The sequence below is a fragment of the Myotis daubentonii genome, chromosome 4, assembly GCF_963259705.1.
Source record: "Myotis daubentonii chromosome 4, mMyoDau2.1, whole genome shotgun sequence".
Lineage (NCBI taxonomy): Eukaryota > Metazoa > Chordata > Mammalia > Chiroptera > Vespertilionidae > Myotis > Myotis daubentonii.
Genome location: NC_081843.1, coordinates 37,435,084 through 37,462,964, shown reverse-complemented (window position 1 = coordinate 37,462,964; position 27,881 = coordinate 37,435,084). Strand labels below are relative to the sequence as shown.

Genomic DNA, 27,881 nt, shown 5'->3' with positions numbered 1-27,881 from the left:
TTTTCCAGAGCCTTCCTCACTCTACTTCATTCCTGACCAGTTACTCTCTTATAGTCCCGGTTTCATTCTTTGCCGTATTCCTGGGAATTCCCTTCAACTCTTTTCTTTTTTCTGACCCCCTAATTCTTAGATCTTAAGTTTGTTTCCTGGATTACTTTTCTTTTTGTCATTGCCCTGCTTTCAGTAGCTGTCTGATAAAGAGTGTTTAGGAGGCAGGGTTAATCCTCACATGTCTGAAAATGTCTTCTTTTTTCTACCCTTACACTTCTTTGTATAGAAGCTAGGTTAGAAATTATTTTGTGCAGGAGTTTGAAGACATACTCTATTATCTTGTGACTCTCAGTATACATATTGAGAAGTCTTTTTCTAATTTCTTATTCTTTATATGCAAACTGGTATTCTTTTTCTTTCTTTTGGAGGATTTTTAGAATCTTTTATGAGTTTTCATTAGTCTATAACATCATAATGGCTTATAGGAGGATTGGTCTTATTCATCCTTTGGCTGGGAAATTTGTAAGCCTTCTTAGTCTAGAAACTCATGTCTTGCAATTCTAGTTACTTGAAAAAAAACTTTAAATCCTACTTTCCTTCTCTTTCCTTTTCTTTTTTTTAATTATATTTTATTGATATTTTACAGAGAGGAAGGAAGAGGGATAGAGAGTTAGAAACATCGATGAGAGAGAAACATCAATCGGCTGCCTCTTGCACACTCCCTACTGGGAATGTGCCCGCAACCAAGGTACATGCCCTTGTCCAGAATCGAACCTGGGACCCTTGAGTCCGCAGGCTGACGCTCTTATCCACTGAGCCAAACCGGTTAGGGCTCTTTCCTTTTCTATTTCTGTTCTTTCTCCTTGTTCCCTCCTTCTAGTACATTTGCTTGTTTGTTTATTCTTTTATCTTTAGAACTCTAACTTTTTGAAAATTGGCCCTCCTGGACTGAGCTATTAATTCTAGTTTTCCTATCTGTTTCCTTCTCTTATCTTTTGGTTTACTTTTTGAGAGATTTGTCTTCTAACCCTTGTGTTCTCTTAATATTCCTTTTTGGGCTATTTTTGTATTATTGGTATTTTATATCCTCATATCTCTAGGAATATTAATTATAATAACTTTTTGAAAATTTATCCTCTCTACCTTGTCTTTATTTTCTTCATCCTTTTGTTTTGGGTTTTATTGGTCTCTAACCTTTACCATAGAGTATTTTCTCAAATATCTGGTGACTTTTGACTGACAATTAATACTTAAAGTACAGACATCAGAACACACAAAAAACACAGCACATGCTGACTAGATGAGCTCTGTGAGCCTGGGTGGGACCTGTGCACTGGGTGGTTTCATTGTCCAGGACACTTTGTTGGGGGATTCATGACTGTCAGTGTCTCAGCTTTTACTGTGGGCTATTCAGATTCCTCAGACAAGGATCTGGAGGGTAAAACTAGTTAAGCATCAAAAGGGAGCTGGAGGAGTATGCAGACTTTCTCTTCTTCCCCCTATCTGTCCAGTCTCTCTTTCCTGCTGTTTCCAGAGTCACCTTTTCCAGAGAATAAATCTCAGATTATCTACCAGTGTGAAAGAAGCAATCTGGGGCTGTAATTTTATTTTATTTTATTGAATTTTAAAACAAATATCAAAAGCATATATTGACATTCTTGCACAATAAGTTTTTGAATGATCTATTATACAGGGAAAGTTATTCGAATATCTTCTTTTAACTCAAAGTCCTGAGCACCATGAGGTCTTATTGAAACCAGAGCAGAGCAACATACAAAATTAGGCATACAGATAATGTCATGCTTTATGAATACAAAACTATCAAGAGTGTAACAAAATCACATTCAGCCTCAGTAAGGATTTAGTTGATTTTTTTTATAAAAAGCATTTCTCTTCTTCTCTTTCTAATATAAACTGACTAGAGGCCCAGTGCACAAATTCATGCACCAGTGGGGTCCCTCGGCCTGGCCTGCAGGATTGGGCCGAAAACGGCTCTCCAACATTCCCCGGAGGGGTCCCGGATTGCAAGAGAGCACAGGTGCACAATCGGGGCCAGGGAGAAATGCAGGAGGTTGGCCAGCCGGGGAGGGACCTCAGGAGGGCTCCAGGGCGTGTCCAGCCTGTCTCACTCAGTCTTGATTGGCTGGAGCCCAGCAGCAAGCTAACCTACCAGTCTGGAGCATCTGCTCCCTGGTGGTCAGTGCACGTCATAGCGACTGGTTGACCACTTGACTGTCTGCCCCCTGGTGGTCAGTGTACATCATAGTGAGCAGTTGAGCAGCCTTAGCATATCATTAGCATATTACACTTTGATTGGTTGAACGGACGACCAGATGACCGGATACTTAGCATGTTAGGCTTTTATTATATAGGACTAGAGGCCTGGTGCACAAAAATTTGTGCACTCGGAGGGGAAGGGGGCGTCCCTCAGCCCGGCCTGTGCCTTCTCGCAGTCTGGGACCCCTCGGGAGATAACGACCTGCTGGCTTAGGCCTGCTCCCGGGTGGCAGAGGGCAGGCCCAATCCCTAGGTGCAGCCCCTGGTCGGGCTCAGAAAAGGGCCGATTGGGGAGTTGAGGCGCCTTCCCCTGTCATGCACAGAGCAGGGCGGATCGGGAGGTTGCGATGCTACCCTCAGTCATGCTCAGGGTAGGGCCGATTGGGGGGTTGGGGCACTGCCCCCTGTCACACTCAAGGCAGGGTCAATGGGGAGGTTGCGGCGCCACCCCCTGTCACGCACAGAGCAGGGCCCATCAGGGGGGTTAGGGCTCCATACCCTGTCACGCACAGAGCAGGGTCGATCAAGGGGTTGCGGACCTCCCACCTGTCACTCACAGAGCAGGGCCGATAGGGGAGTTGGGGCACCACCCCCTGTCACACACAGAGCAGGGCGGATCAGGGGGTTGGGGCGCCACACCCTGTCACACTCAGGGCAGGGCCGATGGGGAGGTTATGGCTCTACCCCGTCACACACAGAGCAGGGCTCGTGGGGGGCGGTTGGGGCACTGCCCTCTATCACCCACAGAGCAGGGCCGATCAGGGTGTTGGGACACCGCACCCTGTCACACACAGAGCCGCAGGGCAATCAGGGGGTTGGGGAGCTCCCCCCTATTAGGCACAGAGCAGGGCTGATCAGGGGATTGGGGTGCCTTCCCCTGTCACGAACAGAGCAGGGCGGATAGGGAGGTTGTGGCCCCGCCCCCTGTCACACACAGAGCCGCAGGGCGATCAGGGGGTTTGGGCGCTGCCCCCTGTCACGCTGATCCCGGTGCTGGGAGGCATATTACCCTTTTACTATACAGGGTAGAGGCCTGGTGCACGGGTGGGGGCGGGCTGGTTTGCCCTGAAGGGTATCCTGGATCAGGGTGGGGGTCCCCACTGGGGTGCCTGGCCAGCCTGGGTGAGGGGATGATGGCTGTTTGCAGCTTATCACACACCCTTCAGGGTGGGGGACCCCACTGGGGTGCCTGGCCAGTCTGGGTGAGGGGCTGAGGGCTGTTTTCAGGCTGACTGGTGGCTGAAGCTCCCAACCGCTTCTTTTTTTCTTTTTTTTAATTCTGGGCCAGCTTTAGCTCTGAGGCTTGGCTCCAGCTCTGAGGCCTCTGCTGCTGAAAGCAGGTATCTTGTTTGTTTGTGTTCTACAATCGATACACTGTTTCAACTCCAGCTCTGAAATCCTGGCTGGCTGAAAGCAGATTTTTGGGGTTTTGTTTAGCTTCTATATTTGTAACAATGTTTCAAACTGCAAGCTCAGAGGCCGGCAGCGGCAGGCGGGGAACGCTGGAGCAAGCAAGCCTCATGTTCACTTCAAGCTGCCTGGCTGCCGACCACCATCTTGGCTGGCAGTTAATTTGCATATCACCCTGATTAGCCAATGGGAAGGATAGTGGAGGTACGGCTAATTATCACGTTTCTCTTTTATTAGATAGGATGTTTTACAACTCAAAACGCAGAACTGAATTCAATGATTATAATGGTAATAAATATGAGAATTTACATCAGTATGCCACCTAATATCATAAAAATCATTATATTTTCTAAACAAAATAAATGTATACTATTAATAATGAAGAAAGTGTTGGTACAAGTTAGAAAGTGATATAGCGAAGTCAGGATTTGACAAGTTACATGATGGGAGTAGAGCCTGCTCACAGGCCCTTACCGCAGGTTATAAGGGAGCCCTTTGGATGATACTGAATATTTCCTTACCACTCTTACTACTGTCAGGTCCTGTTTGCCTAGGATCATGAAAATATCATATTCTGGGACCCAGGAACAAATTCAGAGTGTGTTTGACTAAGAAAAGAATTGAGGTCAGTTTTCATACCATTAATGTCTGTAGGACCTGCAACATTATGTGATATCTTGATGAACAAGGGGTGAGATTTACATAGATTCTGTGTCAATGTAATTGCTTCATAAACAGAATTTCTATAAAGCTCCCTGTTTATAGTTCCATAATTATCTCCTATTCCATGAGCTACCTGGTAAGCAACTTTCTGAGCCTCTTGTGGGGTCCTGTGGGGGCTAATCAGCTTTCTTCAAGGCTTCGCCTTAGTTCTCAGCTTCTTGAGTGGGTGGTGTCAGTGATCCATCTGCTTTCCTAAATCTTGTTGCTGTCATCTCTAATTCCATTCTTTGTGCCTTGAGGGACTATGTTGGCCTTGGTTAGGTAGCCTCAAGGATGTCTAGGAAAGACTAGGCTTCATTCCTCTTACAGATGTGTGTTTTTTCTTTCTCCCAGGTCTACCCAAAGCAGCTGTGATTACCCAGCTGCAGGCTTTAAATGGTGCTGCTGGATTGTGGGCTTTCGGTTGTACTAGTGATGACATCATTTATATAACCCTTCCTCTGTATCATAGTTCTGCAGCTATCCTGGGAATTGGTGGATGTATTGAGTTAGGTAAGTTTTTATTTTCTGTATGATACGTTTTCAAAATGCCTAGTAATTAGAACTTGTATTTTTAAAGTTTGAAACTCTACCAGTAGAATTCAGAATGATTATATGCATATTATGTAATTATACCATTTAATAAATTATACAATGTATTAAAAGTACACAATTTCATGATACGCTCAGTGTATTCCTGAAGTGGAAAGAGTAGTGCCCTAGGAGTTAGGCCATGTGGATGGAGCTGGCTGTTGACTGGGCTTTCTTCTCCATGGGGTCACTCATCCTTTAATAGTCTACCCTGGCCTCCTTAAATGGTGAAACCTTTAAAGAGAGGGAATGTGGAATCTGCACAGCTCTTAGGGCTTATCCTTGGAAGTCACATAGATCATTTCACCTGCATTTTGTTGATCAATGCAAGTCACAAGCCAATCTGGTTTCAGAAACTGAAGGGTTGGGAAATAGACCCTATCTCATGAAGGGAGGAATGACAAACTTACACTGGAAAGGTAAGGCACAGCCCGCCATGTGCCTCTGAGAAACACCCTTCCCAGACCAGGGCCTTTCTCACTCATCACACCACCTTAAGGCATGGAAGGCAGGCTGAGATGTCTTCTCTGGTCAGCTAAAATAAGGCATCCTTCCTTTCCCCACAGCACAGCTAAAAGGATATTGGAGGCATTTAAATAAAACTTTATTAAAGATACGGGATTACACAAGGGAAATAAACACAGAAAAGAATGTGAAGCTGGATAATCTTATTTACAAAATGCTTTTATTTATCTTAAATAAATTCATAAACATGCTGAATTAAGTGCCTGTTACCAACTTGTCCTGAAATTATATACATAATAGAGGCCCGATGCACAAATTCATACATGGGTGGGGTCCCTCGGGGTGGCCAGCAGGGGATCGGGCCCCAGCATGTGCCCCCAGGCTCGCAGCCCCACAGCCCCGCAGCCCCGCCTGGCACCCCGCCATGGCCTGGCACCACCCCCTCACCTTTCCACCATCCTGCCTGCAGAGCAATCGATCAGGGCAGGGCATCCTGCCCAGTTCCCTCAGTGCCTGGGAGCCGGGTGGTGGCCGCCACCCCTCCCGGTCAAACTCCCGGTCCAATGACCACCCAAGGGGACAATTTGCATATTAGGCTTTTATTATACAGAATGGAGATCATTTACTACTGTTTATATGTCTAAAATACTATAAAGTAACTTTATAGAGTAGCATATTTAGAATATGATCAATGTCCCCAGTAAATAAAGATGAAGGTCAAATCATTAGGGCTTTTCTTTAGGACATATTCATGTAACCTACAGTGTTGCTAAAGTTTAAGTTCTGCAGTCATCAGTGAACTTTTTATTGGAGCTGTTTTACTAACCCCCTTACTCTCAACCTCAAGATAATGGACTGTAAGATTAATGTTTTCAAATGAGCTTGATATAAATGGCTGCTGCTGGATTATAAAATCCCTCGAATTTTTTTACCTAGTACCCTTTTTTTGCCTCTTCTCATAGGAGCTACTTGTGTATTAAAGAAGAAATTCTCAGCAAGCCAATTTTGGAATGACTGCAAAAAATATAATGTGACTGTGTTTCAATATATTGGAGAAATTTGTCGTTACCTTTGCAAACAACCTAAGGTAAGAGTAATCATTCTCATGGAGAAAAAGTAATTCCAGAAAGAGAAAGTATTGAGAGAAAAAGTAATTTTTGTTTGTTATACTACATCTTCTTCCAGAATGTAGTTTAGCTAACTTATACAGATAAAATGACTTGCCCCAAGATAAAATGAATATAAAACAAATCAGAAAAAAAGGAGAGTTATCCAGGAGTGTACGATTAATATGCTCTATAATGTGGCAGAAAAGACAGACCTGCAATCCAGTTCACTTCATGTTTAGACTGATGGCAATTTCTGTGTACATAGTATGCATCTGATTATGAAAAGAGATGCGTGCTATGTTTACAGAAAGCAATTATTCCAAGGTTGAATTAAGTAAGCTTTCTAAATGCTGTTTTAACAACACTGATTTTACTTGTTTTTCTATTTTTGTTTTCTTTTGAATAAGTGATTATATTACAATATCTTTCTATTTGGTTTTGCTTTAAATGTAAAAAAAGAAATTTTGCTTTGACTTACTTCTCTTCCCACCTAAAGCCATCATTTCCACAGTTTTGATAAAATGCCCCCTTCTGAAAGTAAACAGGCAGAGAATTGCAACAGCCTGAAGTTTGTCTTTATTAATTTGTTTACTTTTTTGGCTTCAGAAGTTATTGTTATTTCCCTGGTCTCATCTGTATTTCAAGATGCTTATTTTTTAACTGTCTGAATTACTAAACATTTTTGAGGATACAAAGAAGTGACTCAGTAATCAAGTCAACACCATCCCTTGAAGAATGGTGATAGAGGATGCTTTCCTATCGAGACAGCCCTCCCTGTGCCTCTGAGAAACACCCTTCCCAGACCAGGGCCTTTCTCACTCATCACCTTTGCCATCATCCCACCAGTTTAAGACATGGAAGGTGGGCTGAGATGTCTTCTCTGGTCGACTAAAATAAGGCATTCTTCCTTTCCCCACAGCACAGCTGAAAGGAGATTGGAGGCATTTAAATAAAACTTTATTAAAGATACAGGATTACACAAGGGAAATAAACACAGAAAAGAATGTGAAGCTGGAGAATCTTATTTACAAAATGCTTTTATTTGTCTTAAGCTCGGAGTTTACTAGGGACAGACCTCCTGTCTGGCTCCTGACCCACCTCCTTGTGGCAGAAGCCTTCTCTCTTATTCTTTTTGTTTGGTCAGGAGTGCTTCAGCAGCTGTGGACTTCCTAGATCCATAACTAAGGCAGGGAGTCCCAGAGAAATGTTTTAGGACCTAAAATTTAGGTGATTTTTACCTTTATTCTCTTCAGGGAGAATACCATTATTAGGATCATGATCTTACCTGAAGAGTCCTAGTGGAAGAATTATAATGCCACAACCTGGCATCTTCTCTAGTTTTCATTGTACTCTTTGGTAATATGATCTCTGGATTGAGTTAATTTAAGGAACTAATGTCCTGCAGTAAGATAAAAGCCATAGTACATAGCAGGCACTATCTAATGAACTTCCCCATGGCCTTTCTAACTGTTTCCCCAGCCACTCCTATTTCCTCTCATCCTTTAATAGAAACACTAGCTTTTGTAAGGTCCTTTGCTCACTAAGTAGTTATTGAATGGTTAAATACATGCATTTATTATTTTCCTAAAGTTTTACCATCTTGTATTCTGCAGTTAGCATCTTCATGCAATATAGTCAGTACAAGGGTTTCAGGAGTGAAATAGTCAGCAGACATGGATATTTTGGTGATTTTTATGGAATATTTCCAGATGGCATTTCAAAGTGGTTGAAGTGAATCTAAACAATGTGGAACTATGCCTATTGCACAGCCTTTTGTCAGTACTGGGGGGCATTAAAGCCAGTCCTGATGGCCCACCCTTTCAAATAGGGTGGATGAAGCCCAATCTGCTTGGGCTTCTTAATAATAGTTTATTTTGGAGAAAACTAAGATGGCGGCATAGATAAACACCGGGAAATTGTCGCCTCACACAACAATTGAAGAATGCCGCAAGGGTCAGAGCAAACATCGTCCAGAACAACAGGAAGGCTGGCTGAGTGTAATTTCTACAACTAGAAGAAAAGAGGGGCACGCTGAGAGCCAGAGGAGCTGCGTAGGTGAAGTGCAGAGGTACAGCGGCGGCTCTCGCGCGCGCGGAAAGGGGGTGGTGCCTGAGGGCGCGGCTGTCTTTTTGAATCACAAGCTCCCGACTGCTCTGAACTCCGGTTCCAGCGGGTCTCTGGGGACCCAGGGCTCATACGGGGAGAGGCTGGTCTGTCAGGCGGCAGCGGGCGAACTTGAGGGCGGCTTTCCCTCAGAGGTGCTTGCAGCCGTTACCAGGACACTGAGACGCGCGGCTCCGGGCGCAGAGAATCACCATAGCTGCTTTTACCGCCCTTTGACTCCCTGAGACCCCGCCCCACCCAGGCTGCGGCAGAGGCTTTTGCATGTGAATGTACCTAACTACAGCCCAGCCAGGCAGACCCGGAACTTCCAAGAGAAGGCCCAAGGCCCCGCAGTGGCTTGCATTGCTTCACAGCTGAGCCTCTTCGTGGCTCCTGCTGTGTGGCCTCAGGCAGGGGCTGAATTAGCACCTCCTTAGATCCAGGAGCCACTCTACCCAGTGGTCAGAGGGGGACCATTCTCCCACTCCAGACACAGCTGATTCCCTCAGCCAATTGGCCTGGAGGTCAATTCCTCCCAGTGATCCTACAACAACCAAGGCACCAAGAGTGCACCAAGAGTGTCTACCCCAGGTAACTGGGGAGGCTGAGCCACTGGGCCCTACAGGACACCTGGCGCGCAGGGCCACTCTATCAACACAGGGAAGCAGCCAAAATGCGGAGACAAAGAAAAAGGTCACAAATGGCAGAAACGGAGGAAAGCAAACGACTGGATATAGAGTTCAAGGCCACGTTTATAAGGTTTTTCAAGAATTTTATGGAAACCGCCGATAAATTTAATGAATCCCTCAAGGAGTATAGTGAGACCATGGAGGACATGAAAAAGGACCAACTAGAAATTAAGCATACACTGACTGAAATAAAGAATAATTTACAGAGATCCAACAGCAGACAAGAGGATCCCAAGAATCAAGTCAAAGATTTGAAATACAAAGAAACAAAAAATACCCAACCGAAAAAGAAAAAAGAAAAGAGATTCAAAAAATATGAAGACAGTGTAAGGAACCTCTGGGACAACTTCAAGCGTACCAACATCAGAATTATAGGGGTACCAGAAGGAGAGAGAGGGCAAGATATTGAAAACCTTTTTGAAGAAATAATGACAGAAAACTTCCCCTACCTGGTGAAAGAAATGGACTTACAAGTCCAGGAAGCGCAGAGAACCCCAAACAAAAGGAATCCAAAGAGGACCACACCAAGACACATCATAATTAAAATGCCAAGAGCAAAAGATAAAGAGAGAATCTTAAAAGCAGCAAGAGAAAGACAGTCAGTTACCTACAAGGGAGTACCCATTCGACTGTCAGCTGATTTCTCAACAGAAACCATGCAGGCCAGAAGAGAGTGGCAAGAAACATCCAAAGTGATGAATAGCAAGAACCTGCAACCAAGATTACTTTATCCAGCAAAGCTATCATTCAGAATGGAAGGTCAGATAAAGAGCTTCACGGATAAGAAAAAGCTAAAGGAGTTCATCACCACCAAACCAGCATTATATGAAATGCTGAAAGGTATCCTTTAAGAAGAGGAAGAAGAAAAAGGAACTCTTACCATTTGCCACAGCATGGATGGAACTGGAGAGCGGATAAATACCACAGGATCTCACTCATTTGTGGAATATAATGAACAACATAAACTGATGAACAAGGACTGATCCAGAGACGGAGAGGCATTGATTGGACTGTCGGGACTTGGAGGGAAGGTAGGGGAGGGTGGGGGCAAGGGGGAAAGATCAACCAAAGGACTTATATGCAAGCATATAGGCCTAACCAATGGACACGGACAACGGGGGGGTGAGGGGATGAGCGGGGGGGGGGGGGGTAGAGGGTACACATATGTAATATCTTAATCAATAAAAAATATTAAAAAAAAATAATAGTTTATTTTAACAGAGAATGCCTTGGGTTGTTGGTTTTTTTAATGGGGAAAATATTATTTAACTTTATTCATAATTTTATAGGCTAGAAATAAGCATATATTTAATTTCTTTATTAAGATTACTGGCATGGTATGATCGTGTTAATAAAGATATTAGTCGTTTGTCATATTTTCTATAAATATTTTTTCAAGGTGTTTTCCTTTGAATTTCTTTATGAAAAGAAATATCTTTTTTACCTCTTTTGAAGTTGTAATGCACAAATTTTGAGGAAATGAGATGATTTAGAGAGCTGAGAATTGAAAAAGAATTCCTGATTGCTTTAGTTAATTAAATATTTTAATTCTTAGATAAGTTATTTGAAGGAAAGAGGTGTTTGTGAAATAGTCTCTAAGCACTTACTTGTAGGCAGGAGCAAGGGAAATAAATATAGCTTTGCCCAAAGGAAAGCTTAATCGTTTTCCTAAGCAGAGATGCATTGTATTCCTAATCTCTTCGTTGGGCTCACACAGAACAAGTACAAGCAGTTTTTGGCATTAAAGTTTAGGCAAAGGAGAGTCTTCTGTTATGACATCTTATCCTTTCAAGAACTTGCTTTTGGCTGTCCAGTATTCATTCCTTTCAATGAGCTTCTAGGAAGGGGTAGTGCCTACTGTGCAACTAGAACAGCAGTGGATTCAGGCAGGGCCAGAGAGTGAACAGGTGATGTGGTCCACACCCTCGATGAATTAAAATTGAATGTCTCATAAGCCATGGTTTGAAGTTCCATAGACATTCATTTAACATAAATGCTTAAGTAAAAGAAAGCAAAATCACACATTCTCTGAATACATCCAGATGTGTTGTGAATGTCAGGGTAAGTAATATATTCCAAAGGAGATTTACCTGCAAGCAAAATCACAGTCTGAGTTGAGTGTTTATATATACTAGTTAGATGCATAAAAACACCCTAGGATTGGCTTTCCCTGGCAAAAACTGTTTATCCACCCCCTACCCAATCCTGACTTTTTTCTTTTTTCTTTTTATTTTTTAATAATTTTATTGATTTTTTTACAGAGAGGAAGGGAGAGGGATAGAGAGTTAAAAACATCGATGAGAGAGAAGCATCGATCAACTGCCTCCTGCACACCCCCCACTGGGGATGTGCCTGCAACCAAGGTACATGCCCTTGACCGGAATCGAACCTGGGACCCTTCATTCCCCAGGCTGACGCTTTATCCAGTGAGCCAAACCAGCTAGGGCCTTTTTTCTCTTTTTTAAAGCTCCAGTTGCAAAAGTTCCTTTGGCATAAACATTGGATGTTTATGCCAAACTGGTGGCAGCAACACTGTCTTTAAAAAAAAAAAAAAAAAGCCAAGGTACTGGCTCCTCTTATTCATGGAGCAGTGAGGTAATTATTCTCTTCCCCTGAGACTAGGAGAGCAATTGTTTCCAATCTTCCTTTATATATATATGTATGTATGTATTCTAGAGGCCCAGTGCACAGATTTGTGCACCGGTGGGGTCCCTCAGCCTGGCCTGTGGGGATTGGGCTGAAACCGGCTCTCCAACATCCCCTGAGGGGTCCCAGATTGTGAGAGGCACAGGCCAGGCCGAGGGACCCCACCCATGCACGAATCCATGCACCAGGCCTCTAGTATGCATATAAGATCATTGGTTAATCTCTTCCCACACTCCCCCTTCCCCCTGAGATTCATCATTCTGTTCCATGTTTCCATGCCTGTGTTTTCCGCTCCTGCATTGAGTGTCTGCCCCCAGGTGGTCAGTGCGCATCATAGCTAGTGGATGGTTGGTCAGTCAGCCGGTCGGCCAGTCGCTTAGGCTTTCATAGATATAGATACGCACACAGACATTCTTATTGATTTCAGAGAGCAAGGGGAAGGGAGATAGATAGATAGATAGATAGATAGATAGATAGATAGATAGATAGATAGATTAATGATGAGAGAGAATCATTGATCGGCTGCCTCCTGCATGCCCCACACCAGGAATTGAACTGTGACTTCCTGGTTCATAGATCAATGCTCAACCACTGAGCTATACTGGCCGGGTGAATTCTTTCCAACCTTCCAATCTCCCAAGTTTTCTATGTTTCTGAAGCAACACCATACAATTTCTGATTGGATCTAATTTTATATATTTTTTAAGATTAACGCTGCATTTAATATGATAGGTGAGGAAGATGTTAGAACTCTAGACATCAGTAGTCTGGGGAGCTACTGCTATAGAGTATATCTTATTTAAAAAATTCTTAAGGTAGGCGATAGTTAACCATACCTAGGGATATACCTAGGGATAGAGTCATATATGTCACTCATGTCATTCAAGTAATATTGTTGATTTGGGTATGCAGGGGCAGGGGGCACACAAGGCAAAAAAAAACCCCTTTCTCATGGAACTGACACTCTAGTTTGGGGAGAGAGAAAATAAATCAGCAAAGACATGCAGAGAAGTCATTACAGACAATGACAAGTATGGAGAAATTAACAGGTTGAGATGCTAGAGAATGATGAGTGGTGGGAGTGGGACATTGCTAATTAGATGGAATGGTCAGGGAAGACTTCACTGAATGGTCACTTATGAGATGAGGAACTGATAGGATGAGTAGGATCCAGCCGTAAAAGCTGGGGGATTGCAGTCCTAACAGAATGAACTGAAAGCTAAGAGGCCCACAGAGGACACAGCCTGAATGTTCGAAGAGAAGAAGAGTGGCTGGCCCATCCATGGACCAGATCTTGTAGGGCTCGGTGGATCATAGAGAGGAATTTGGATTTTACTTCCATCAGAGCATTTGAGGAAAGATAAAAGCAAATTGTAAAAACCTTCCTCAAATGTCAGCAATAGCCTCTTCCTTATTCCACGTTTGGAATAGTAGTTGATATGATTCTATTAAAATGTAAGTCAGATTATGTTACTTCACTACCCAGGTCCCTCAGATGGTTTACTTGAAAGAAAATACAAATTCCCTTAGCATGGGCCATAGGCTCTAAGTAATCTGCTCCCCTGCTGGGACCTCCCCACTCCCATCCTTTACCCCACACACACTCTACTCCTTGTTCACGCTGCTGCAGCCTCACAGACCTCCTTGCTTTTCCTTCAATGCACCAGGACTGTCAGTTTCATCCCATTGAATATTCCCCCAGGTTTCTGTGTGGCTCACCCTCTAACCCTCCTAGCCAAGTGCCTTCTCTGGCCACAACCCTTATTGATGTCTGGTATGGCCACCTTACCAACTCAGATGGACCCCAAACCCTAAATTTGTTCTGTTGATTCCACCAGGAGAATATGAACAGGCTTATTGCTCACATAACGGGCTTTCTGAGGAAGGCAGGGTGGGACCCCAAGCATGTCCAAATGACTTGGAAGAGACTGGTTCAGCTTTCATTGTGAGAAGCAGGCAGCGCTGCGGCGAGGAGTCCTGCACATACAGAACTGCTGTGTGCTTTGTGGCACCAAAGGGAGGAGCACTGGGCTTTCTCACCAGCTTGCCAGATGTGGGCAGAAGAGGAAAGGGGACCGATTGGTGTGGCTTGAAAGTCCTCAGTAGTCAAACATCAAGAATGGAGTCAGACTCTTTGTTACAATGTTTGTGTCCTTGTCTTCTTTCACGGCTTTATTTTTCTTCATATAAGTTATTAGCCCATTGCACATTACCCCTACATTACCCCCACACACTATGAGTTTCAGGAGAGCAGAGAGTTCATGTTTTTTCCTCTATGTATCCTCAGTACCGACAGTGGTGTCTGACATATAGTAGGTGCTCAGTGAAAATTCGTAGAATTATGTTTTAGAAATCAAGTAATATAACAAGCCCAGTTGCTGGGAGACTCATGTGCTCAGGACCAACCCAGTCTTTCCCTAGTCCTAGGCCTGCAAGGGAAGTCAGTTATAATCAGAAAGTCGGAGTTCCTGGGGAGGACAGAAGCGAAGAGGGGTTTAGATAAATCAGAGTTGCATCATCGCATGGAGGGAGTCAGGCCATTGCTGCATCCAGCTCACAGCTAATGGGCACCTGCACTTTCCAGAACATTTCATTAATGAATCGGGGTTGCGGCCCAGGTGACCCTCTTCCTGGGTTTCTAGGGAAGAGCAAGCTCCCTTGAAGTCTACAGTGTTTGTTTTCTGGTGAGTCAGCACAGCCATTCAGATTAGAGGCAAGTCTTGCAGACTCTAAGAGCTGCTCTTTCTTTCTAAGGCAACTTTGAAATGTCTCTGGTCTGAAGCATTGTTTCCTTCCACTTTCAGTTCTCCCCAGGGCTGCCAGGAGAGAAAGCACCTGTTGAGAATACGTGGTCTGTAAACGGCAATACCATTACTATTATAGCTAGAAAGTGAGCATGAACTAAGCCCACAATGTGCTTGCTTTTTGCTGTAACACTTGAGATCATAGAGGTCTTTTCAAACTATTATTTATGCCTTAAAATGATTTGTGAACTGATGGCTGTCATCTCTGAAACCATGGCCTGCCCAGACCCAGGCTGTAGAGTCAGCATGACAAAGACTTTCAGGGGACAGCGGAGCCCGCACTGGCTTAGCCTGGCAGGCTTCTCATTTTAGGTCCTGGGCTCCCATCCCCTCTGAGAAGAGGCCCTACCCTCTCCCACTACCATGCCTTTCCTGCTTCAGTATAAGAAATTCTGCTATTTTGTATGGGGGCGGGGGGCGGGGGGGAGCTTGGTAGATGGGCCGGGGTGCCCAGGATTCTCTGATATTCTATTTGTATTTAATGTTATTTTTCACCTATTCTGTAATAACTACTTGGCTTGCTATTAATATGTTTTCGATATATATTAGTGTCTGTGAAGGAAGCAAACTGTTGGAATGTATAGTTACTGTTATGGGGTATGTTGGTGTACGTATGTAGTTATCAGTGAGTTTTAAGAAAAAGAGGTCTTACATTAAATTAAATCAAGATGGAAGAGTTATAACCCCTAACGCATGTTGTTATATATTTTAGATGATCCTTTAGGAATTAGAACATACTTTTGTTTGGGGCATTAAGCAGCTAGTTTTCCAGGGTTGAAGGCAGAAACAATTTGCCCCTTGTTTTCACTATGAATTTATGTTTCTTTTCTGTCTTTCCATCTGTTAATAAACAGTACAATCTTTATTTACTGAGAAATCAAAGTTGATACAAAATTACCTGTATTTAAACAGAACTTCCCGAGTTTCAACTTCTCATGGCATATAAAGAGGCCATTCAGTTTGGTGTATTATAGTTCTCTGAGTAGGATTAGGCACATATTCTGGAAGAAAGAGACTTTGTTTCTAGGAGGGCATTGTTAGAGGCCTGCTATCTCCAGCCACTGAATAAATAAATCTGTGACTCAGTAGGAGGTAACTATAGGTCAATCACTGCATCACATATAGCCGGTCAGCAGGTCCCAAAGAAAGCTTTGAAGAAACAAGAGCCTTAGCTCAAATCAGTATGACTCTTTTACTGGTACTGTCACATCAATTTGATGCATGGCAGACATTGAAAGCCAGAAGAAAACTGGTCTGCTGAAATCCAAAATTTGGGGGCAATATTAAAGCCCCTAACCTGTTCAGCAAATTCTCTTTTAAATTCTACTAGTAAATGGGATTTTAAATGGCTGAAGTAAAATTAGTACTTTCTATCTATCTGTATATATAAAGAGCCAGGGGCCATCGCAACTGAATGTACGACCTAACAGGCTGCGTGGGGCGACCAGGCCGGCAGGGGGGTTAGTGAGGGACAACCAAATGACCAAGCACCAGGCTGTGTGGGGTGACCAGGCCGGCAGGGGTGTTAGTGTGGGGTGACCAGGCCAGCAGGGGGGTTAGTGAGGGGCGACCAAAAAACTGAGCAGCAGGCTGCGTGGGGTGACCAGGCCGGCAGGGGGGTTAGTGAGGGGCGACCAGGCCAGCAGTGGGGACAGTTGGGGATGACCAGGCCAGCAGGGGGGGGCAGTTGGGAGCGACCAGGCTGGCGGGTGGGGGGGGGCAGTGAGGGGAGACCAGGCCGGCGGGTGGGGAGGGGCAGTTGGAGGCGACCAAGTCGGCAAGGGGGTGCAGTTAAGGGCAACCAGGCTGGCAGAGGAGGGCAGTGAGGGGCGACTAGGCCAGTGAGGGGGGAAGTTGGGGGCAACCAGGCCAGTAGGCAGAGGCTCTTGGGGTGATCAGGCTGGCAGGGGGGCCAGTAGGGGTGAGCAGTTAGGAGCCAGTGGTCCCCGATTGTAAGAGGGATGTCCAACTGCCAGTTTAGGCCCGATCCCCACCCCCCGAGGGGTCCCAAATTGGAGAGGGTGCAGGCTGGGCTGAAGGGAACCCCCCCCCTCCCCATGCACAAATTTCATGCACCGGGCCTCATATATATATATATATATATATATATATATATATATATATATATATATATATATGCTTAATATGCTAATTGTCCCTCCAACAGTTTGACCATTCGACCAGTTGCTATGGCTCACACTGACCACCAGGGGCAGACTCTCCAAACTGTAGGTTAGCTTGCTGCTAGGGTCCGGCCGATCGGGACTGGGCTAGACGGGCTGGACATGCTTTGGAGCCCTCCCACAGTCCCTACCGGCCCCTGGCCTGTGGGGATCAGGCCGAAACCAGCTCTCCAACATCCCCTGAGGGGTCCCAGATTGCGAGAGGGTGCAGGCCAGGCCGAGGGACCCCACCTGTGCACAAATCCGTGCACCAGGCCTCTAGTATATCATAAAATGGCTTACTCTATACATGTGTGGGAGTGTGTCAACATTTAAACACTAACTACTAAATTAGAAACTCATATTTTGATTACTTCCTATTACTGAAATCATGGAGAAATGCTTGAAAAAATAGAGCATGGGTTTTAAGGGTTTTTTAAAGCTGGTTATCTCCTTACTTCCCTTCTTTTCTTTCCTTCCTTTCTTCCTGCCCCCACTTCCTCCCTTCCTACCTCCCTTCCTTTCTTGAACCTGCCTTCCCTACCTTTCTTTCTTACTTTTACATATGGATTGTGAACATCTCTTATGCACCAGGCATGGTCCTAGGGCCTAGGCAATTGATACAGCAGAGGATAGAACAGGCAACAGTCCCTGCCCACATAGTGCTTACATTTTAATGTATTCAAATTCTCTCTGCTTAGTATGTGATCTTGGACCTGAACTTCATTAGCTCAATGTGCAAAATGGGGATATGCTTATTGTACAGGGTATCGTGGTGATTAAAATGAGGTAATGCCTGAGCTCCTGGACATGGAGCTCAAACATACTCACTCCCATTGCTTTTCCTCAGCGGGCTGCAGACATGTTTCTTATTCCTGTTGGGCACATCCTGACTCTGGATTTCTGTATTTGTTCTCTTTCTTGGTCTCTCTCTCTACCTCGATTTCTGTTTGTATGTCTTTCTGTTTGCATGTATCTCTTTCTGTGTGTCTCAGTACTTGTGCAACTGTGTCAACGTATTTGGGTGTGGCTCTCTCTTCCAATATCTTTCTCTGTTTGGGTAGATTTGTTTGGGGTGTATGTGTTTTGTTGTGTGTGTGTGTGTGTGTCTGTGTGTGTGTGTCTGTGTGTGTGTGTCTGTGTGTGTGTGTGTGTGTGTGTGTGTGTGTGTGTGTAAGAGAGAGAGAATATCTCTCTGTGTGAATGTGTCTTTGTCTGTGTATCTCATTCTCAGCGTGTGTGTCTCTGTGCATGTGCCTCACTTTGCACCCCTGTATGCATGTGAGTGTCTCTGCATCTCTGTTTCTCTTTGGCCGTGGGTCTCTGTGCACACTTCACTCTGTGTCTGTGTGTCTCTGTACTATCTCTGTTCACTCTTTGTTTTGTTTGTATTCTCTGTGACTCTCTGTCTCCCCTCTTGCTCTTTGTGTCTCTCTTGCTTTCTTTCTCTTTGGGTCTTTTTCACTTTCTTTCACTTTCATTCTGTCTTTCCTGCTTTCAGGTTGTCTCTGTCTCTCATGCACTCTCTCTGACTCTCTCCATCTCTTTGTCTCTGTCCCTCGGTCTCTGCCACACTGTTTCTTTCCATTGTGTGTGTGTATATGCAGGTGTTATATATCCATTCATTCACTTAATTGTACTCGTTTTTATGCATGCATGCTCTCCTCATCCCATCCCCAGTGATGGCCAGTGATATTTAGGTAGTAACCTCAGGGTTCAGGGAGAATTAAAGGGAATGGGAATTTGTTCTAAAGAAGGCTCAAGGGAATTGATGAACAGAGAAGGGGATTTTTAAAATTATAGATGGGTGTTATGAAGACTCGGTTCTATTTTAGATGATGAGATATAAATTCTCTTTTTCCCACAGCACTAAATAATAAATCAGTTAATCTTTTCTCACACCCCTTAAAGCATGATCTTCTGGATTTTCTTTTAAAGGAGAGGAGAGTAGAATAAAAATAACTTGAGAGTTAAATAAATGAATTTTATATTTCTTGACAAAAGCCTTATCTTAGTTCTGATAATTGGATTTTCTATACCAATTACATCATTGTGGATGAATGGTTATTCTTATTTAGTAAGCTTGTGTAGCTAAAGCCCACACAGGTTAAAGTCTATGGAACTGGGTTTATAAATCACCTTTTTATTGGTTTCCAGAGTGTGCCAACACATTTTATCAATAATATTGCTTGCTAAAACTCACCTCCGACCTGAAAAGCATCCAACAGTTATTCCACATTAAAGAGTTCTCTGTTCAGGCAGAACGAATCCTAAGATTTGCAACACTAGTGTTTTATATAGGAAAATGCAATGGAAAGTCCAAGAGCTAGTTCCTGCCAGGCAGGCAATACCTGACATGCCCATAGGTGGGGACAGGGCAGACTCCTCAGAGTTCTAGTTAGTGATAGAAAAGAATCCTCTGTTTTGGAAGGAGCTGCTGCACGGAGTGAGTTTTTTTTCTCTATCTGCAAAATATTTAACTTAAATTCCATTGGTGTGGGGCCTACGCCTGCAACAGCGAGTCAGATTGTTATTTCCAATATATCCACAGTCTTAGCTGTCTCTTATTTCATTTTTATTTTATCAAATTAGTTTATTGAGTAGTTCTCTCAAGATATACATAGCCTCCTGCCATCAATATTTTTGCCTCTGCAAGGAACATAAGGGTGTATATGTCCTTTCAAATAAGTGTTCTCGTTATCTCAGATGAATACCAAGAAGTAGAATTGCTGGATCATTTGGTAGTTCTGTTTGTAATTTTTTGAGGAAACTCCACACTGTTTTCCAGTGGTTGCAATCCACTATGAAATCCCACCAGCAGTGCACAGGTTTCCCTTTTCTCCAATTCCTCTCCAACACTTATTTCTTGTCTTTTTTAAAGTAGTCAGTCTAACACGTGTGTGAGGTTATGATTTTTGATTACGGTATAATCCATATTAATATAATGCTTATTGAATGTAGAATAAAATAATAGTTATTTAAATTCTAACATATGATTTAGAAGTAAAAATATAAGAATATTGCACATTCAAAAATATAATAGTTATAAGTAGTAATCATATACTTGCAAACCAAATATTACAGTGGTTAGATGACCTCACTATATGCTAGGCATGGGGCTTAACTGTATTCTGCAGTATATAGGTGAGATTAACAGGTATTATCAGTTTTTGCAAATAAATAAACTGAGAATCAGAATAGTATACAACCTCTTGTTCAAAGGTATATACTAGTAGACAATAAATGATAGAGCTGAGAATAGAAACTCAAGTATATTTTATAATTTTTTGAAGTAATGCTTTTTCCCCCTGAAATATGCTTTCTTCCTTACCTGATCTTTACCAAAATATTTCAATAAGCAGGAGTTTAGAAAGAGCTTTTCCCACGTGTGGGGAAATAATGCTGTATTACTCTGGGCCAGGATAGTTTCATTAGCTTTTGGATGTGATTCTGCAACAGATTTACATGATTTTTTTTTTTTTACTTTCCTTTCATTATTGCACATACGCATCTTCTAGGTATTTACCATTTGAGTAATAGTAATGAAAGAAAGAATTGGGGAACTACAATTAATAAATTACAAGGAAAATATTTTCTTCTAACAGAGAGAAGGAGAAAAGGATCATAAGGTGCGTTTGGCAGTTGGAAATGGTGTACGGAGTGATGTATGGAGAGAATTTTTAGACAGATTTGGAAATATCAAGATGTGTGAGCTTTATGGAGCTACTGAAGGAAACATTTGTTTTATGAATCACACTGGGAAAATTGGAGCGGTTGGGAGAACAAATTTCTTTTACAAAGTAAGTACCATATTTTCTTTACAAAAGAAATATTTTGAGACCTGGTGAACTCTCTTCTAGCTTTGTGCTTATACATGATGGTAAGTATTATCAGGTGGTGTTTTTTTTTAAGTTGAGAACTTCTATAAATAAAAATAGTAGCCTTGAGGCGAACTATAGTGCTAGAGATTACGAAAACCTCAACCTTCCATGTTTTCCCTCCCATATGAGGATAATGATACCTAATTCTTTTGTTCAGTTTTCAGATTTAATGATGTCAATATAAATAGTAAGCATAGATCCTGATATATACTAATTTGACTCCATTTTCTTTGAGTATTTTCTTTCTTTCTTTTTTTTAAATATATATTTTATTGATCTTTCACAGAGAGGAAGGGAGAGGGATAGAGAGCTAGAAACATCGATGAGAGAGAAACATCGATCAGCCGCCCCCTGCACACTCCCTACTGGGGATTTGCCCACAACCAAGGTACATGCCCTTGACCAGAATCGAACCCGGGACCCTTGAGTCCGCAGGCCAACGCTCTATCCATTGAGCCAAACCGGTTAGGGCCTTTGAGTATTTTCAATCCACTATTTCTATTTGCCTTTCATTTTTATATCAGTCAAAACGTATGTATAGGCTTCTAATATATGGTTTATTTTAAAACTTTATCAAGATACCACTAAAATGTTAAAAGCGGCCAAAAAATCACCTTCTTCAGAGTAAAAGACTTATAGCTGATTTCTCAATAGCAACTATGGAACACAAAAGATAGTAAACAGATATCTTCAACTGACTTGGAGGAAATAATTGTCAAAATAGAATTTGTACTCAACAATATTTTTTTAAAACATATTTCATTGATTTTTTACAGAGAGGAAGGGAGAGAGATAGAGAGTTAGAAACATCAATGAGAGTGAAACATCAATCAGCTGCCTCCTGCACACCCCCTACTGGGGATGTGCCCGCAACCCAGGTACATGCCCTTGACCGGAATCGAACCTGGGACCTTTCAGTCCACAAGCCGATGCTTTATCCACTGAGCCAAACCGGTTTCGGCAACAATATTTTTTAAAGAATAAAATTGAAAATAGTCTCAAAATTTATATAACCTCAAGGGAAAATAAATTCAGAATCATGGTAGGATATTGTATTTGTAGCTTTTCAGTATTTTATAGAACAAACAAAAAATGTCAACTATATAGAATATTTGAATAATACAATGAACGAGCTACTTGAACTAATGGGCATATATAGGACACTACATCTAAAAACTGCAGAGTATCCATTTTTTTCTAGCACTTATGAAAATTCACAAAGATTATTGTTCCACTTAGGGAATTCCAGCAAATTTCAAAAGATTTAATTTATATGGATTATGGTCTCTGACAACAGTTTAATAAAGGTAAAAATACATTTTTTAGATGTCAGCTAGATCATTTCCTATGTATTTGGAAATAAAGCATCTCTACATTTTCATGACTTAACGAAATATCAGAAATTAGAAAAAAATTGAGCTGAATCATAATGAAAATGTTACATTTCAAAATGGGTAGACTCCGATAAGAACAGCTGAAAATTCATGAGATAAATATCCATTTCTATAGTGTTAATTTTAAAAAACAAACTCAGGGAATTAAAAGGAAGGAAATAATAAAAATAATAAATTTAAAAAATAGTAAAACATTTAGTGTCAAAAGAGATAAAAATGTGCTGTCAACTGAAACTAATACAAAATAACTGAAAGATCTTTTCAGTTAAAAAAAAAAAAAATAGACTCAAAGCTAATATAAATTGTCCTAATGTTTGGAACCTAAAGAAGGTTAATGCATTCTTTGGGATCTTAAGGGTCTTGTTGTCCTGCCAGAAGTGCATTCGCATTCTGAATAAAAGTAATTTGGGGAAAGTAAGTGCTGATATTAACTGAGTTTTACAGTCCTTACAATTAATTTTCTCAATTCATTGAACTGATTCCATTAAAAATTGGTATTTATATTAAAAGCTCCTTTAGTAAAGCTGAGTCATTCCAAAGTAATTATCTCATAGAGTACAATGAAGAATACTTGTATTTTATTACTGGCTTGACTTAATTTTAATTTTCTGATATCTCAAAAATTCCCTGTCAGACTATAATCTATATATGTAAAAGCCTAATATGCTAAGTGTTCCACCGATTGGTCGACCACTCGACCAGTCACTGTGATGCACACTGACCATGAGGGAGCAGACCATGAGTTTTGACCAGTAGGTTAGCTTGCTGCTGGGGTCCGGCCAATTGGGACTGGGCTAGAAGGGCTGGACATACTCTGGAGCCAACTTCGCATGGTCCCTCCCGGGCCTCTAAAATATTTCTTCTAATTAATTTCCTTTCAATGTGCATGAATTCATGCACTGGGCCTCTAATAATGTCAATAATGCAGGAAGGCATGATGGTCTCCAATTTATTTAGAAAATTTCTGTTTTTCCATTCATGTTGGGTTTTTTCCAGTTTGGAAATGAAAAAAAAGGTACTTAATATCATATGAGTTCTGTCTTTTATCACTTCATTCATATATTGTTTTGTTACATAGCAGGCAATCAGAAAAAATTGGACCAGTAACTCTTTCATAATTGTGTGGAGAGATTTGATAAGTGTCTCTCAGAGAGGAATAAGCCTCTCAACGGAGATAGGATTTTATAAGTGAAGGAAAAAGAAAGCAGCAACACCTATGACCCAAATGCCCTTCTTGTGTGCTATACCTACTATTTAAATGCATAAGACTGAAGGGATATGTGTCCCATATATGCTCCCAAAGCAAACAATATAAAAAATTTGGTGACAACTCATTTAAGAAAAAAAAACAAAACAACCAAGTAAAAGTTATGGACTGCCTTCTTTTCTACCCCTGGGGAAGGAACAAACATGAAATCCCTAGAGGAAATAAAACTTGAAAAGGTGGGGAATGAATCTAAATTAAAAGGCAGCTGAAAAAAACATGGACATCAAAATAATAAGTCCTCCAAAATGGCCGGAACCAAAAATGAACTCACAGAAAGAGAAACTAAAAAAAAAATCCCATTTACCATTGCAACAAAAAAGTTAAGATACATAGGAATAAACTTAATTAAGGAGGTAAAAGATATGTACACAGAAACCTACAAGACATTGAAAAAAAGAGATATAAACAAGTGGAAGAATATACCGTGTTCTTGGATTAGTAAAATCAACATCATTAAAATGGCCATACTACCCAAAGCAATCTATAGATTCAATGCAATCCCCATTAAAATACCAACAGAATATTTTACAGACCTAGGATAAACTCTCCCAAAATTTATATGAAACAAAATGGCCAGGAAAATTTTAGAAAAACAATTTTCCATAGGTTCAAAAATTGCATTAATATTCTCCTTAAAAATAAGAGCTTAAAGAAGAGGAAATTGCAAGGAAAACATAAATTAACAAAAGAAGTTGGAAAATAGGCATGCTCAGCTAAAAAAAAATCAATAAAGAAAAAAATGAAACTATTACAGAGATTAACACCACATTAAAGGGCTTAAAAAATAAACAGGACTGTAAACATTGTTAAGGAGCAAGATGAATGGGATTAAGGGGTCACACAAACAATAATATTCATATCCTATATAATAAAAGCCTAGCAACCAAACGGCAGAACGACCAGCCGACCAGTCGTTAATGATGTGCACTGACCACCAGGGGGCAGACGCTCAATGCAGGAACTGTTCCCTGGTGGTCGGTGCACTACCACAGTGGGAGGTGCGCTTGGCTGACCAGGACGAGTGGCTGCTCCCCCTGCGAACCCGGGGCCTACAGGCAGGAACCCAGGCTGCAATCATCGCCCCCTCACCCCAGGCTCCTCCTCTTCGCTTCCTGCTGCTTCCTCCGGCGCCCACAAGCCATGCAGCGCTGCCACTGGGCTCCGAGAACTGACCCTGGAGCTTGGGAGGCGGGTTCATGGCCACAGGACTGAGGCCTACTACGCTGCCTCTCAGTGCTGTTGTCCCTGGGCCAGCCCCAACCGGGTCCCCTGGAGAGGTGAGTGCGCCAGCTCCACGGAAGATGCTGGACCAGGGAGCAACCCCTCAGAGGGCAGGTCCACCGCCGTTCAGCAGACCGGGATGAGCAGCACTCCCACAGGGAGCCGATCCCCACAGGCCATGCCCCCCACCAGTGCACGAATCCTGTGCCCCAGGGCCTCTCGTAATAATATGAAACAAATTAACAAAATAGATTTTGAAAACAGACAATGACTTGACTGGTGTTCCTGCAGGGGGAAAAAATATGGTACAGAATGATCATCTGAAAAATATATCCAGGTTAAAATATCAAACGTAAATTAAAGAACCATTGGATATGCTGAGGCAGAAAAAGCAAAGCATACATGTAGTGTAGGGCGAAAATGTACATGTGCATGTTTACTTAGGAAGTAAAGTGTGGCACCTATTTTTGTATTTGTGTTATAACAGCCATTTTTTGTAACGTGTGGAACCTCTTTAAGGCAAGGGAAATATAGAAATCCCTCTGGCTGAGACTTAATGCTCTGATCCTGGCGACTTCTAGAAGATGCTGTGATATATTTGAATTTCATTTGTATCATGCAATTACCCAATTTCTGACCATCAAGTCCCCTGTATCTGACAACAGGCACACTGAACAGTGATTTGGTGTGGAGTGAATGTCACCCATGCAGGTAGTTGGCCAAATTAATTTAAAAGAAATAACACTAAAGCTGATAACACTAAAATTGCTGGGCAAATTTTTCAAAATAGAAAGCATATTAAAACAGGAGAGAAGAGATTGGATAATGATCAGGGCTCTGTTCTTATTTGGCCAAATTGATAAATGCAGTTCTGGAACTTCTGGAATCGTTCTTCTTACCAGTCATTAGGCAAGTGGCCAATATCCTGTTACTCAATTACAGACAAAGACCAACAAGATGCAAAGCTTGCATTTTAATAAAGAATCTTTCTGTCTGGAATAATAATAGGTTTTGCTTTGCAGCCTCTTTCATTGGACCTCATCTTAAAATCGGATAATACTAATTTCTACCTTATAGGTGATTTAACGATTAAATTAAAAACTGCTCTTAAATCCTTAGCACAGTGGCTGGCGTACACTAAGTCAATATTAGTGATCGGGACCGGTGTCGGGCACTGGTAGCAGGTGCAAGCAGTGGCTGTGGTCATTTGGTCTATTTGCATATTAGCCTTTAATATATAGGATTTGTTCATTTCTCACCTCCTTCTAGTCCTCCTCCTTTTTCTCTTTCTCTCCTATTTGTCCTTTCTTCCTATTTTTTCTCGCTTCATTTTATTTCCTCTATTTTAGTTTACTGTTTTCTAGTTCAGCTTAATAAGATTGCTTATTTAATTAACCAGGAAAAACCTCAATTTTCTTAACTTTAAAATGAGGGGGTTTGGATTGAGACGAACTGTAATTCTCTCTCCCAGGTGAGATTTTAGTGGATCTATGAATTGGCATGACATGGTGATAATACACCACAGTAGTGCACAGAAGTGTGGAGTGTTGCATTAGGGACATTAGGTAAAAGGCCTGGGGAAAGGTCAAAGTAAGTGTCAGATAACAAGTACTTTCTAGGTACCTGGTCCCTTTTCAAGGGACTGTAAATTAAAATAGACAATAAACTCCTTATATTCACGTAGTTTACATTTTAGTTCTATTAAAACTTTCCCCTTCAAGGGATGTTTTGAATGACTGCAAAAAAGAGAAGGCAAGGAAGTGGCCCTCTTCCCTATAGATAGTCGAGTATGTAGTTGGGTGCAGGGATTGCTTGCATTCTCTCATTCAGGATTAAAATTAGTAATGTTTGCCAAGGTGTAATGAACAAAAAGAAAGAAATGAAAGTAAATGCTAGCACATGAGTCTGTTTACTAATACCTTCAATTTTGATATTCAGATATTGAATTTTGCATCAGTAAAGAGTCCGTGTTTTAATAAATCCACATTCTAATTCACCATTTCAATTGAATATAAAATCTTCTACCCATGGATATCACTGCACAAATAACTAAATCTTGTTCTCATTTGATTTTGTTTTTACAGCTTTTTTTCACTTTTGACTTGATAAAGTATGATTTCCAAAAAGATGAGCCCTTTAGAAATGAACAGGGCTGGTGTAGTCATGTAAAAAAAGGTAAGATTCTTATATTTGAAGATGTCACCTCAGGCAAAGTTTCTGAATTTCCTTTTAAATTTAAATTTAGAAAAGAAAGAATGATTATTTCTAATAGGTAATATGACTTTACTGGAATTTCAATGTCAGTAGAATGGTTTAATTATTAGATGTTAGATGCCACAAATGAATCTCTCAGATGTTAAATTATTAAAATTTAAAGGGATTACTGTTGGCCTCATATTTTTCTTAATCCACCATTTACTTCTGCTTTGCGGCAGTGGCATATGTCCAATGTCCTATATCACCAATATTAAAATGAATGACTTAATTTAACATTCTAGGTGTAGTGGAGAATCGGGCAGACTTTTAAATCTGGGCTTTCACATTTAGAAACTGGACTGCTTTGGGAAGGTCACCCAACCTGTCTGAGTCTCATTTTCTTATGTAGAGTAGAGGTGACAATACTCTTTTCATGGGGTTATTGGTGACAGTTATTTGAGATGATGTATGCAAAGCCCTGCAGAGGGCCAGGCGTGCGGCTTGTCACCCTTCTCTTCTCCCTTTCACTCCTCCTCCTCCACCAAGGTAGACTTTCTTATAATTTTTAGTTAGAAATTTTTGGGGTTTTTTTTAAATCCTCACCAGAGGATATTTTTCCATTGATTTTTAGAGAAAATGGGAGGGAGGGGATGAGAGAGAAACATCAATGTGAGAGAGAGACATCAATCATCAATTGATTGCCTCCTGCCAATGCCCCGACCAGGGATGGGGATCAAACCTGCAACCGAAGTATGTGTCCTTGACCGGGAATCAAACCCCGGACCCTTCATTCCACAGGCTGGTGCTCTATCCAGCTAGGGCTCTAACCAGCTAGGGCTTTAGTTAATCTTAATGAAAGCAAGTGCCCCAGTTAACTTGCCGCTGCATATCATCAATCTAGAAAATTAAATGTAGAGATGTCACTTAAAATTGTTTAGCATACCAGACTGAATAAATCAGGCCAAACTTACAT

At 41.8% G+C, this 27,881-nt stretch overlaps 1 protein-coding gene across 4 annotated transcripts in view; it reads left to right on the top strand.

Annotated features, from left to right (window-relative positions):
• The window catches only part of SLC27A6 (solute carrier family 27 member 6), a 48,541-nt gene that overhangs the window by 9,369 nt on the left and 11,291 nt on the right, over window positions 1-27,881 (top strand). For 3 of the 4 annotated variants that reach the window (XM_059693717.1, XM_059693716.1, XM_059693713.1), the window contains exons 3-6: window positions 4,735-4,893; window positions 6,399-6,523; window positions 20,555-20,749; window positions 26,797-26,887. In XM_059693717.1, the coding sequence (XP_059549700.1) occupies window positions 4,735-4,893; window positions 6,399-6,523; window positions 20,555-20,749; window positions 26,797-26,887 (570 nt within the window). The remainder of the gene's footprint in view (window positions 1-4,734; window positions 4,894-6,398; window positions 6,524-20,554; window positions 20,750-26,796; window positions 26,888-27,881) is intronic. The other variant, XM_059693715.1, reaches the window with a different exon arrangement.